The sequence below is a fragment of the Bos taurus genome, chromosome 12 (assembly GCF_002263795.3).
Source record: "Bos taurus isolate L1 Dominette 01449 registration number 42190680 breed Hereford chromosome 12, ARS-UCD2.0, whole genome shotgun sequence".
Lineage (NCBI taxonomy): Eukaryota > Metazoa > Chordata > Mammalia > Artiodactyla > Bovidae > Bos > Bos taurus.
In genome coordinates, this window is record NC_037339.1 from 25181896 (window position 1) to 25194814 (window position 12919).

At 36.7% G+C, this 12919-nt stretch overlaps 1 protein-coding gene across 7 annotated transcripts in view; it reads left to right on the plus strand.

The window, feature by feature from the left end:
• The window catches only part of SPART (spartin), a 31859-nt gene that overhangs the window by 5457 nt on the left and 13483 nt on the right, over positions 1-12919 (plus strand). For 3 of the 7 annotated variants that reach the window (XM_010810718.4, XM_005213641.5, XM_059892066.1), the window contains exons 2-6: positions 3810-4621; positions 6336-6410; positions 7966-8163; positions 10491-10646; positions 11094-11132. In XM_010810718.4, the coding sequence (XP_010809020.1) occupies positions 3812-4621; positions 6336-6410; positions 7966-8163; positions 10491-10646; positions 11094-11132 (1278 nt within the window). In that variant the 5' untranslated portion in view covers positions 3810-3811. 7 annotated transcript variants of the gene reach the window in all.

Genomic DNA, 12919 nt, shown 5'->3' on the forward strand with positions numbered 1-12919 from the left:
CCAGCACACATTAAAAGCTCTGTAAATGGTGTCCTTGGTAGTCGTGGTGTCCTGTGTGAGTGAAAGTCGCTCAGTCCTGTCTGACTCTTGGCAACCCCATGGACTACAGTCCATGGAATTCTCCAGGCAGGAATACTGGAGTGGGTAACCTTCCCTTCTCCAGGGGATCTTCCCAACCCAGGGATTGAACCCAGGTCTCCTGCATTGCAGGCAGATTCTTTACCAGCTGAGCCCAAGGGAAGCCCAAGAATACTGGAGTGGGTAGCCTGTCCCTTCTCCAAGGGATCTTCCCGACCCAGGAATCAAACTGGGGTCTCCTGCATTGCAGGTGGATTTTTTTTTTTTTTAACCAGTTGAGCTATCAAGGAAGAACACGTGGTATCCTATAGCACAGAGCAAAAAATTCCAAGTCACAGTGTTGTTCAAGACCCTGTTCAAGTAAGTCATTTGAACAAACTTAGAAAGAGTGCTGGTTAAATTCCTGGGTCAGCTCGCCATAGCCTGTGTAACCTCTGCTGTCTTGCTTTCTGAACTCTGAGCCTGCTTGTATCTTAAGGAGGGTGGAATGCAGAATTTCTGTCCCATGATGTCTGAGGAAAGAAAGCATTCTACTGGCATTCTGTTCTAAAGACAGATTCCAGTGTGGGGTTGTCAGTTTTCATAGGGGATTCAAGGTGGGACAAGTAAGATCTCTGATGATAGTCGATTTTATGTGATGTTTTCTAAATTGGGGACAGATATATATAAATGTACACACACACACACACTCTCTCTCAACTACCGTGAAGTCCCTGTATGTGACTGACCAGTGGTTTATTTTTCAGGTTAGAAAGTATGGTTAGGCTAGTTTGGTGATGCCTTTATAGTGCAGATGGTTGCTAAAAGAGCCTTAAGTCCTTTAAATTATCCTATCATTATAATTTTTACTGAGATCATAGGAAAATAAAACCACAGTGTCTGTAGTAGGCACATCTGGGTATTGAGGGCTTGAAATGAAGGTAGTTGAAATTGAGATATGCCTCAAGCGTAAAATACACACTAGGTTTTGAAGACTTAATGCCAAAAATAAGGAAAACTATCTCAATAATTTTTATATTGGGTACATGGTGAAATAATATTTCGGATGTTTTTGGGTAAATAAAACGCTATCACTGAAGTTTTTTACTTTTTAAATGTGGCTATTAGAAAATTTTAAATTACATATGTAGTTAACATTTATAATTCTGTTAGACAGTGCTGCTTTAAAGCTTTAGTTTAATTTTTAAAAATTAATAATTGTTTTTATCCTGCACATATAAAGAATTAAATATTTTTATAAGGCTTGCAGTGAAAATCAGAGATCCCACCACCCTGGTCTCATCCCTTACTCCCAAAGCTTGTATCCGTTTTCTTACCACTTCTGGTCTTTCTGTCTGAATCTATAATAAATAGGATGCTTATATTGTTACTTTATTTTTCAGTGTTAGGCATTGTCCATTAACTTTCTAGTAGGAAAGATGAAATTTTAGGTCTCCCATGCTGTACCACAGGCACATAAACTTTCTATCCATTCATCTTCCCATCTTCTCAAGATGGTTGTATTATAATTCGGCTTGTATCAGGATTCATTATTTATATTATTATGATATTAATCAAAATTGAAACATGCAGTACATTGATTACTTTTCTTTCTAGCTCAGCATCTTGTTTTCCTTGGAGTTAATAATTGTCTTGATTTTTATTTCCTTAGTTTACCATGTACTTATTGCTGATTAAACCCTGAGTCCTCCCACAGTTAATATAGATCTCTTCTGAAAACTTAAGAACACATTAGGTATTTTCTTTTATGCTCTTTTGAATTAAAGCACCCAGTCTTCTTTCCAGGCTGGAGAGAAATAGTGTTCTTGGGCTGGTTAGGAGAGATCTGAGGGTCTACTTTGTAAATTAGCTTTGACTCCATCCCTTATTCAGTCCTTACTCTCTCTCCCAAAGGAGGACTGAATCTCATCAGTTCCTGTGCCTTTGGAGGTTCTACCATGAAATATATGTGGGACTGCTTCTCTGGTTTCCTGATTGACAGTGTAGGCCTCCATTTTCTCACATCTGTTTTCTGAGTTGCGGTATCTGCCGCCTCTTTCAGAAACGAAGCACTGTTGACTCCCTCCGCCCTCCCTTTTTGTGAGTTTTGGCTCCATTATTTGTTTTATTAATGGATATAATAAGGTGAGATATAGTGCATTAATCTTAAGTTTACAGATTTTTAATATATGCCTACACCCATGTAATCACCACTCAGATCCAGATAGGGAGCATTTCCGTATGCTGTAAGGTCGTCCTCTTGTGTCCCTTTCAAGTCTATACCAGCACCTGTAATCATTGTTTTTGTTTCTGTCATCAAAGACTAGTTTTGCCTGTTCCTCAAAATCATACAGGATAGTAGTCTCAGTATGAAATCTTTTGTGTGTAGCTTCTTTTGTCCAAAGACTTGGTGAGTCATCAGCATTGCGGGCATCAATTTAAAAAAAAAATCCTGTGTATTACTGCATAATATAAACATGCCACTGTTTATCCCTTCTCCTGTGGGTGGGCATTTGGATTGTTTCGAGATTTTGGCTTTTATGAGTAAAGCTGCTCTGAATATTATTGTACATATTTTTGGTGTGTATATTCATTCATTTCTCTTGGTTATATACCTCTAAGTGGAATTGCTGGATCATAAAGTGGGTGAATGGACCTTAGATAGAAATGCCAGACTTCCATAGTGGCTGTACCATTTTTCACTCACACCAGCCAAGTATACGACAGTTCCAGTTTCCATCTTCTCTAACATTTGCCAGTATTCAATTTTAGCCACCTGATAAGTATATATAGTTGACCTTGAACAATGGGATTAGAGGTGCCAATCACCACATAGTTAAAAATCTCTGTATTACTGTCTCTGCCTCAGACATAAAGGAATTGATAAATAACAAGGACAGAAAACTGAAACACTTTGGATTGAATCAGGATACAGACCCTCTTTCTTTTGATTCCACATGTTGTGATGACTCTAATCAAACATAAACTTTTCCCCACACTTAATTAAAGAGCCATAAAATGAAAATACAGTACTGTATTTATTGAAAATAATCTATGTATAGGTGGATCCATACTGTTCAAGGGTCAGCTGTAGTCAGCTGGGTTTTAGTTTCATTTCCATGAAGGAATCATGTGTTGAATGCCTTTTCACATGGCCATTTGTGAAGTATCCATTCATGCCTCTTTCTCATTGAAAGGAATGGTTATGCCTTTTAAATAATCTTGTGAGTCACTTTAATGGAGTTTGGGGAGAGAAGAGGGCTAACTGCATGTGAGAAACCTGCCACCTTTAAATGAAAGTAAGGTAACTTTAAAGCTTCATTCAGATACATTCCTCCCCCTCATTTCTGTCCTCTCCAGTATGTGATTCAACTTCATTTTTAATTAGCTGCTGTAATCCAGAAGTATAATGAGTTGTAGAATGAGACTCTTTTGTTCCAACCTAAAAGATATAGGAAACTTTTCTTTCTTATAAGAAACTGGAACAAGAAAATTATTCAGTAGCTATATTCTGTCTTATTCTCTTACATCTTTAATTAAAAAGATAGGAGCAAGAGCAATATTTATCCATTCAACAAATACATATTGAGTATTTCCTGTATGTCACATCTAAATAGGCTTAGGAAATACATCAGTGAACAAAGACAAGCAAGGCTCCAGTCCTGAAGTATATTCAGGTGGGAGGAATTGATACTAAATAAGTAAACAAATATCTAAATAAGGTAATTAAAAATATATTTCCTGTTTTGCAGAAATGGAACAAGGACCCCAAGATGGAGAACCTATTGAAATTAAGATCATCAAGGAAGCATACAAGAAAGCCTTTGTATTTGTTAATAAAGGACTGAATACAGATGAATTAGGTCAAAAGGAAGAAGCAAAGAACTACTATAAGCAAGGAATAGGACACCTGCTTAGAGGAATCAGCATTTCATCAACAGATCCTGAGTACACAGGTCCTGAGTGGGAGTCTGCCAGGCAGATGCAACAGAAAATGAAAGAAACGCTACAGAATGTACGTACCAGGTTGGAAATTCTAGAGAAGGGTCTTGCCACTTCTCTACGGAATGATCTTCAGGAGGTGCCCAAGTTGTATCCAGAATTTCCACCTAAAGACATGTCTGAAAAGTCACCAGAGCCTCAGAGCCTTAGTTCACTTCCTCAGCACAGTGAAGTAAATGGCAGCACTTCAACTGCAAGTGCAGAATCAAGTAGTACACCTACTACTTTGTCCTTGCCGTGTCAGAGTCATCCGTCCGAAGCACCTCCTGCTTACACTCCCCAGGCTGCTGAGGGTCACTACACTGTATCCTATGGAACAGAATCTGGGGAGTTCTCGTCAGTTGGGGAGAACTTCTATAGGAATCACTCTCAGCCACCTCCTCTTGAGACCTTAGGGCTGGATGCAGATGAGTTGATTTTGATACCAAACGGAGTACAAATTTTCTTTGTAAATCCCGCAGGGGAGGTTAGTGCACCTTCATATCCTGGGTACCTTCGAATCGTGAGGTTCTTGGATAATTCTCTTGATACCTTTCTAAATCGTCCTCCTGGATTTCTCCAGGTAAGCCAAAGAAAGAGGTAAACAAATTTGAAATATGTGTAGAACATACTACTTTTATTTGATAATATTTATGATGTGTCCAAGACAGTGAATGCAAAAAGGTTACTATAATTTCTAGTTCCTTTTTAAATTCATGAAATTTATGTGCCTTCAGCATCTACATTTGTATTTGACAACATTTCTTTTTCTTTAGATATAAAGTCTTGTTTTAGTATTAAATGTGTGATGACAGGACCTGAAGGAGATTGGAATATTCATCCTTTTAGTTTTTTATCTGAAGAAGAAACCTAATAACTTTAATTTCAAAAGGGATTTGTGTAACTCTTGTGTGAATGTGTAACTTTAAATTTCCACAAATGTTGTCAGGCCCCCACTGAGGGGCCAGACTGGGTTAGATGCAGCCCAGTGTCTGGAACAGTGGTTCTCAACTAGTAGGAACCACCCCTGCCGTCTCCACACACCCTGGGATATTTTGACAGTAGTGGGGACATTTTTGGTTGTCATAGCTGGGACTGGGGTGTGTGCTGTTTCTCCTGGAATATATAGTGGGTAGAGGCCAGGCATACTGCTAAGCATTAAACAGGATAGCTCTTATCAGTTAAAAAAAATAACTGAAAATGTCAGTCATGCCAAGATTAAGAAACCATGGTCTACAAGTAGAGACTGTGATGATGATCATCTGAGAAGCAATTCTAACTTTCCAAGTATATAGATTTACCAGGATACACTTGGTCCAAGAGCAAAGACTGTTGCTAAATAAAGGTTGAGGTTAGGACACTTACGGAATTCCTGAGGTATTCTGAAGGTGAAATTCCTGAGGTATTCTGAAGGTGATGGTCCAGTATCAATCTGTCTTAGTATGGGGAGATGGGTTTCTGGAAGTACAGATTCAGTATTCATTGGATATAACAAAAGGATCTGCATGGCAGGGAGATGACTATTTGAGAAGGCAGGTGCTTTTAAAAGTCCAGGTGATGTGGTTTAGCTACAGTACTAGTTATCTACATTTTTTTTCTTTCTTGATATATTTTCAATTCTTATGCAGCTTTTACTTTATAAAGTCCACACAAAGGTTGTTTACAGATAGTTGGAGATTTACTAGGAGTGTATGAAGGAGATATCTGGGAGCATTGTTGGAAGAAACATTTCATTAGTGGACAGGAAGAATAGTGTGAATCGTAAGTTATTTTTTGAAAAGAAGCCTTAACTTTTAAAAGAGTAGGCTTATTGATTCTGAGGGGTCTGATAAAAGATAAAATATTTTCTGCTGAACTGATAATAAAATGGCATTGTAAGAGTGGAATTTAAAAAACCTTTGGGTCCTGGGCTACTGGAGGTTCAGGGAATGAAAATTTGAAACATTCTATTCATTACATGAGCTCAACCATTAAAATGACTTGTCCTTTAGTAAAAATTTGTTCTGTGCTTTTAATTCTGTTTTTCTAGTAGCTCCTATTTTGAGTCCTAAATAAAAAAAGTAAAATTGTACCCCAAATGTGAGTCTTTTTAAGGACTCTCATTTACACGTGTTCAGTTATTTATAGCAGTGCCCTAAAAGAGAGTTGCCATGTGTTTACTGAATTCTCTGTTCTTAAAAATCACTATTGCTTTATTTAGGAAATTAGAAATTAAAGTTGGCAGACTAGAATTCTGTGGCTTCTAAAAACTATTTTTTTCTTGAATTTAGTTTTAATATACTTTTTAAACCTGTCAGATTTGTCGTCAATTCATATGGAACTTGGATATGAAGTTGCTCTGTGAAAGTGAAACTGGGAGAAATCAGCCTGTGGTGGGTGAGCTCACCAATCTATAATACTCTGCCCTGAGAAAGGTCTATAAATTTTATTTGAGAAGATTTGAGGATACTCCATTTCAGTTAAGGTGACCAGAATGTAGTTTATCTTAGAGAAATAATGACACAGTAAAAGAAACCTTTTCCTAACTTTCATCATTTAAGTGTAACAATTACAATTTTTTTTTGTTGTTAAATCCACCACCTGTTATTCATATTTTTTTAAATGTCTATTTTTTTAACTTTATCCTAAGCAATAACAACTGTGAAATTGAAGAAAAGAAGTTGTATTTTTTCCTACATATTTCAATACATGTAGCTACTCAAATTTAAATAGTTTGTATATTACTTGAAGTCATTTCACATACTACAGATGGTTATATATCATACTTTGGAACATACAGCCATCAGTTTTATTGTAACTTGTCTGAAGTTTGATTTTTATGAAAGCTGGAGAGTGGCTTTTAAAATGACTAAAACAAAGATAATCCACTAAAATAAGAATTTGAAAATGTTTGTTAAGCACTTTTCTAGGAAAGAGTCAGACTTGCATGCTTGATCTCTACATATTTGTATTCTGTTGGTCAGAGATGTGATAGTATACCAGAATTTTCCATTGTTTATATGAAACCTTTCATCTCTTTGACTCATATACATCACATAATATTTGATAATAATCAATTGTTCTTCCAAGTTTCTTAATATTAGAAAATGTCTTGGTGAGGGGAAAAATTATATTCTGGTCACTGAAAGAATAATGGAAATTAATACATTTGGATGTTCTGATTTAAACTTAATTTCTTCTGAATTTAGATCTCTAGGAGGTGAGTTTAAGTCTTAGTTGATAATCTGACCTCCCCGTATGATGTTGCCGGGCAGCTTTTGGTTTAACTTCAAAATAGATAGTAAATCCATAAATGTAACTTAGTATTCTTGCTCTATCAGATCAGGTTGGACTTAGTAAAAACAAACAAACAAACAACTGTGTTTCTAATTAAAATAATTGTTTAGCTTCTCCAGTGGCAGATAGCACGTGTTTAAACCCTAGCTTCACTTTTTAGTTGTTGACTCTGAGCAACTTAATTAACCTCTCAGTGCCTCATTTTTCTTGTGGTTAAAATGACACTAACCAACTTCATGGAATTGTTTTGAGGATTAAATCAGTAAATACATGTGGAGTACTTAGGAACAGTTTGATTTTATTTAGTTTCCGCAAAGAGATGTTTAATAATAAAGAAAAGCTTAATTTACTTTGACTATTATTTCTTTAGAGCTAGACTCATTATCGGTTAACAGTGGGCTATTTCAGGGCACTGGTTTTAAGACTGTTAAATTAGAGGAGTAGTAAGATTTTTAGCACAGTTCCTGTGTTTTGCAGGGGAATCAGGCTAGCAAATGATTTATTTTTATTGGGGGTTTGTTGATGCTGATGGTTCTACAAAGCCTTATAAAATGCATTTCAAACCTTAAAGTGTGTATTTGCTAATCAAACAATATTTAAAACCTCAGTGAAAACTTTGTTAATTGATTTGTTTTTAATTAATCCTTTCAGGTTTGTGACTGGTTGTATCCTCTAGTTCCTGATAGGTCTCCAGTTCTTAAATGTACTGTAGGTGCCTACATGTTTCCTGATACGATGTTACAAGCATCGGGATGCTTTGTGGGGGTCGTCTTGTCATCTGAATTACCAGAAGATGACAGAGAACTCTTCGAGGATCTATTAAGACAAATGTCTGACCTTCGGCTCCAGGTAACTTGTGTGCCACCTTCAGGATGAAAACCTACTTTAACGTAATCACTCCTGCTTTCAAAGAAATTGTAATAAGCTCCAGTTTGATCAGTAGGAAATAGTATATAATTTGCTTGTGTGTTCACAAATATTTAATACACGTTGGGAATTGGCTGTAAATAATGATTATTGTGGTCTCCGAAATCAAATTGTCTCGATTTGAATTTGAACTCTTGCACTTAATAGCTGTCTAATTCAAGTTGATCTATAACTGAAAGTTACCTGAATGTTGATGTTCCCTATACTTTAGTTTCTTTATCATAAAATAAAGATAATAACATCCACTTTATTGGGCTATGATGAAGATTAAAAGTTAATGCCTTAAGACACTTACATCAGTGCTAGCAAGTAGTGTGGTATTAGCTCTTGTTATGACCACTGTCTTCTCGGTTGGAAAACTGGGCTGAAAGAGCCCCAAAATGGGACTCAATGGTGAAGTGGAGGTAATTTCAGCATTGATAGTGAAGTTGCTCAGTTGTGTCTGACTCTTTACGACGCCATGGACTGTAGCCTACCAGGCTCCTCGTTCCATGGAATTTTCCAGGTAAGAGTACTAGAGTGGGTTACCATTTCCTTTTCCAGGGGATCTTCCTGACCCAGGGATTGAACTAGGGTCTCCCACGTTGCAGGCATACGCTTTACTGTCTGAGCCACCAGGGAAGTTAATTTCAGCATTAGCAGATGGATAGTGTTAGATGTTTTAGGGGTATGTCTTGAGGAACAGGTTTTGTCTCAGGAAATTGTCTTTGTTCTTATGATGAACGAAGGCAAAATGTGATTTAAAAAGTGGTTGGTCATCCTGTGAACTTGCCTCATTTAACCCATTTTCTCTGCCCAATACTGATCTGTTTTAGGAAGTTGAAATAGAGTATAATGGGGATGTTTTCTTTAGCTGTTCTTGCCCATCCTAATGTAGGACAAGGGAGGAAACCATTTTTGATTGTGCATATTGACAGTTATTAGAGGTTGAAGAAGATTGATAGCCTGGGTAATATATACATAATAGTATATATAGAAAACCTTTTATTTTCTCCTTCAATCAACAGATATTTAGAATTCATTATTTAACCTGGTTCTGTGTTAAATGATGGAATGGTAAGGAAGAACAGAGGGGGCTATAAAAATACATATATAATAGCTTCTATTCTTGAACATGTTAATAGTCTGTCAAATAACAATAGTATAGTGTAATCGATAATGGAAAAAAGTGAAAGGAGGTCAGGGAGGATTTCACAGAATAGTTTTGAGTCCAGTTATGAAAGATTTGTTCCTTTTATCTCAGAAAGTAGAATACACCTTCAGTCCATACCTATATCAAACATTTAAGGGCAAAGATGATGGGAGCAGATCACCAGGTAAGAGATAGGTCAGAGAGTCATCTCAGCATTAGATTGTAAGAACAGTATATGAGAGTGACCTGATGATCAGTATGAACTAAAATGCCACATATTTAAGCTATGCCAACAAAACTTTTGACCCCCGTACGGAAGTGTGTGTAGCCTCAATATGCTCAGGAGAGTTTACAAAGACAGCACTGTGGTCAAATGGGTGTGGGTTCAAATCTAAGCTTTGCTGTTTCCTAGCTGAAGACAGTGACATTTTTAAGTAATCCAGACTTTATGGAGCTGTTATTCTCTTCACCCCTACATTCATTTGACCTGTATTACCAAGCTCTAGGCAAGAAATTAAACTGACCTTTAGTTTAGTTGTTTATGTCCTCTGTTCAGTTTTATTTTTCGGTTGCATGTTATTTTTAGTTTTCTGTATTGTCCTAGAGCTCCAGCAGTAAAGAAAAGCTTAGTTACTCGCTGTACTTTTGACTTGTCTTTACTCTTAAGCATTCATTCAGCAAAGTGTATGTAAGCAGATTACCTTCAGTGTTGAGTGCAGAAGTGAAAAAACAAAAGCAGCCTTCCAACAATGCAGAGTAATTAAACTGGATATGAGTTCCTTTAAACTCATTTAGTCCTATATGTGTTTCCTGAAACATTTATTGTTTAATTAAATTCAAATGTATTTGCATCTGATTTTGTGATCACTTACACCAGCAACTGCTGTAAGTTTATCTTGCATACCTTTTTGTTTTTTGAAATTTACTTTAGGCCCTATCCCCGTGAACCAGAGAACTCAAAAAGGTTTGAGATTTGATAATGAGACAAAAATATAGAGAAAGACTAGCAAAAGTAGTTGTAAAACACTGTCATTTGAATAAGTATATTACTGCAGCATGATGCACCATAGCTTAGAAGAAATGTGAATTTGAACTAAACTGAGTCCTTTATTCCTAGACCAACTGGGACCGGGCAGAAGGAGAAAATGAATTCCAGATCCCTGGAATATCAGGATCTGCCTCTGACCAGTTGAAGGAAGCCAGTGGCACTGACGTGAGACAGTTGGACCCAAGCAGTAAAGATGTGCGTCAGAAGGGAAAACGAGGGAAAAAGGTAAGTAAAGTGAGTGAAAAATCAACAAGGTATGAGGGTGTGTTCTAGCCTAAAGGTACCTTTCACCAGTTTATTTATAAGATCCCCATTTACTAAAGCAGAGCAACTTCCAGACCACAGAGTGATCACTGGTTAAAGTAATTAGAACCAGTGTTAATGTTTCCCTTTCCAAGTATTTATTTAAACTGTCTTAAACAATAGTCTGTGTTTGGAGGATACATCTTTTTCAACTATTGGAAAGATTTTTATATTCACATTAATGATGCATATGCTTTTTTGTTTTGTATTATCTTCTACCTTCCTGTATACACCAAGATCTTGGGTCTAGATATACTTTTCCTTATACTGCCATTTTTATTCAGTTCCTTATTTCTTCATGTAGTCAGCAGAACAGAGAAAATGGCCTTTTAAAAATACATATTTAGCATTTTTTCTTTCATTTCTTAGATTCTGTGTTGTGTACCAAATGTTGAATTTGGATTAGAGGTCAGTAAGTATTTATTGAGTGCTAGAAAGCTGCTGGGAGGGGTGGGAGCAGAAGGAGAAGGGGACGATAGAGGATGAGATGGCTGGATGGCATCACCAACTCGATGCACATGAGTTTGGGTGAACTCCGGGAGTTGGGGATGGACAGGGAGGCCTGGTGTGCTGCGATTCACGGGTTGGCAAAAGAGTCGGACACGACTGAGCGACTGAACTAAACTGAGAAAACTGAACATAATAGAAAAAAGTTTAAATTCCTCATCTCAAATATTTACCATCTAGTGTAGAGGATAGATTAGCAAAGAGAGAATTTCTGCCCAACATGATGGTTAGATGAAAGTACACAAGTTGTACAGAAGACTCGGTTGTGCCTTCCAAGAAGATGTGTGGTGTGGGAAGCAATTGAGGAGGCTCCTTCCGGGGGGCATTATGGCTGAGATAAGTCCTGAGGTGAAGTAAGCAAACCTGTGAAGAAGGAAAGTACCGTTGTGTGAGCATTGAATAGTAAACAATTTGGCATTGTTTATTGTTGTAACTCTTAAGTGCTTGGTAATTGTCTTTGGAATTAATGAATGTCACATGAATATTGTACTTTTACACACCAACTGTCACTGTGGGTTATGTTGAGCATCTTAGACAGCTTTATGAGGACATGGGCATTCAAAATGGAAGTTAGAAGTTCATTTTTTAAAATTTAATTCTTTGATTAAAAAATATCAAATTACATAAGATGGTAGATATCTTCGAAAAGCTTTACTTCCACCTTCATCCCTATCTACACCTTTCCTTCTGCCATTGTAGGTAATTTTATTAGTGTCTTCTGTTTATTTTCTGGGTTTTTTGAAGTAGATAAAAGCAAACAAAATCTGTTATTATTTCTCTCTCTTTCTTATATAAAAGGTGGCATCATATAGAGTGTCCCAGAACTTGGTCTTTTTTACGTTGTATTTCATTGTATGAATAGATCACAGTTTATTTAATCAGCCTCTTATTGAGGGGTATTTGGTGTGGTTGTTTGCTATTACAAACAATGCATCAGTGAATAACTTTGTAGAGCTATTGATTCATACATCTGTAGGTAATTCATCAATTTCTTAGAGGTGGGGTTACTGTGTCAACAGATAAATGCATTTGTGATTTTGGTAGATCTTGCTACATTACCCTTCCTAAGGATTACACAGTTCAGATGGTACTAGGGGTACATGAACACCTGTCTCCCCACAGCCTGCTAGCAGAGTGGATGGTTGCTCTTTCTGTATTTTGGCAGTGCAATGGTGAGAGAAATATACTGGAATATATTAATTTGCATTGCTCTTTTTGTGAGTAAAATTGAGCAGATGTATAAGGGTAACTCGAATTTTGTTTTCTGTGTGGTGTCTAGTCATATCCTTTCTCTGTGATGTCTAGTCATGTCCATTTTTAGTACTGGGTTGCCAGTCCTTCTCAATTTCTAAGAACTCTTTATATATTATGGACATTGGCCCATTGTCAAAGATAGAACTTGCAAGTATTTTGTTCATTTTGTCTTTAGGTTTTATTTATGAGTGGCTTTCCCCCACATGTAGGAGTTTTTGTTTTTAATGTTTTATATTTTAAATCAGGTTGTATTTCTGTTGGGTTAAATTTGAGTTTCAAGTTGTTTTATAATATTATGAGGTCTGAGTTAGCCTGCTGCTAAGTATTTAGAATGAAAAAATAAATTTAGCTTTGAAATTTTGAGTGTTGGCCCTAGCCATTGAATTAGCAAGTATTTCTATGTTTCTTGTTTCCATTCAAATGGAATGGCAGAT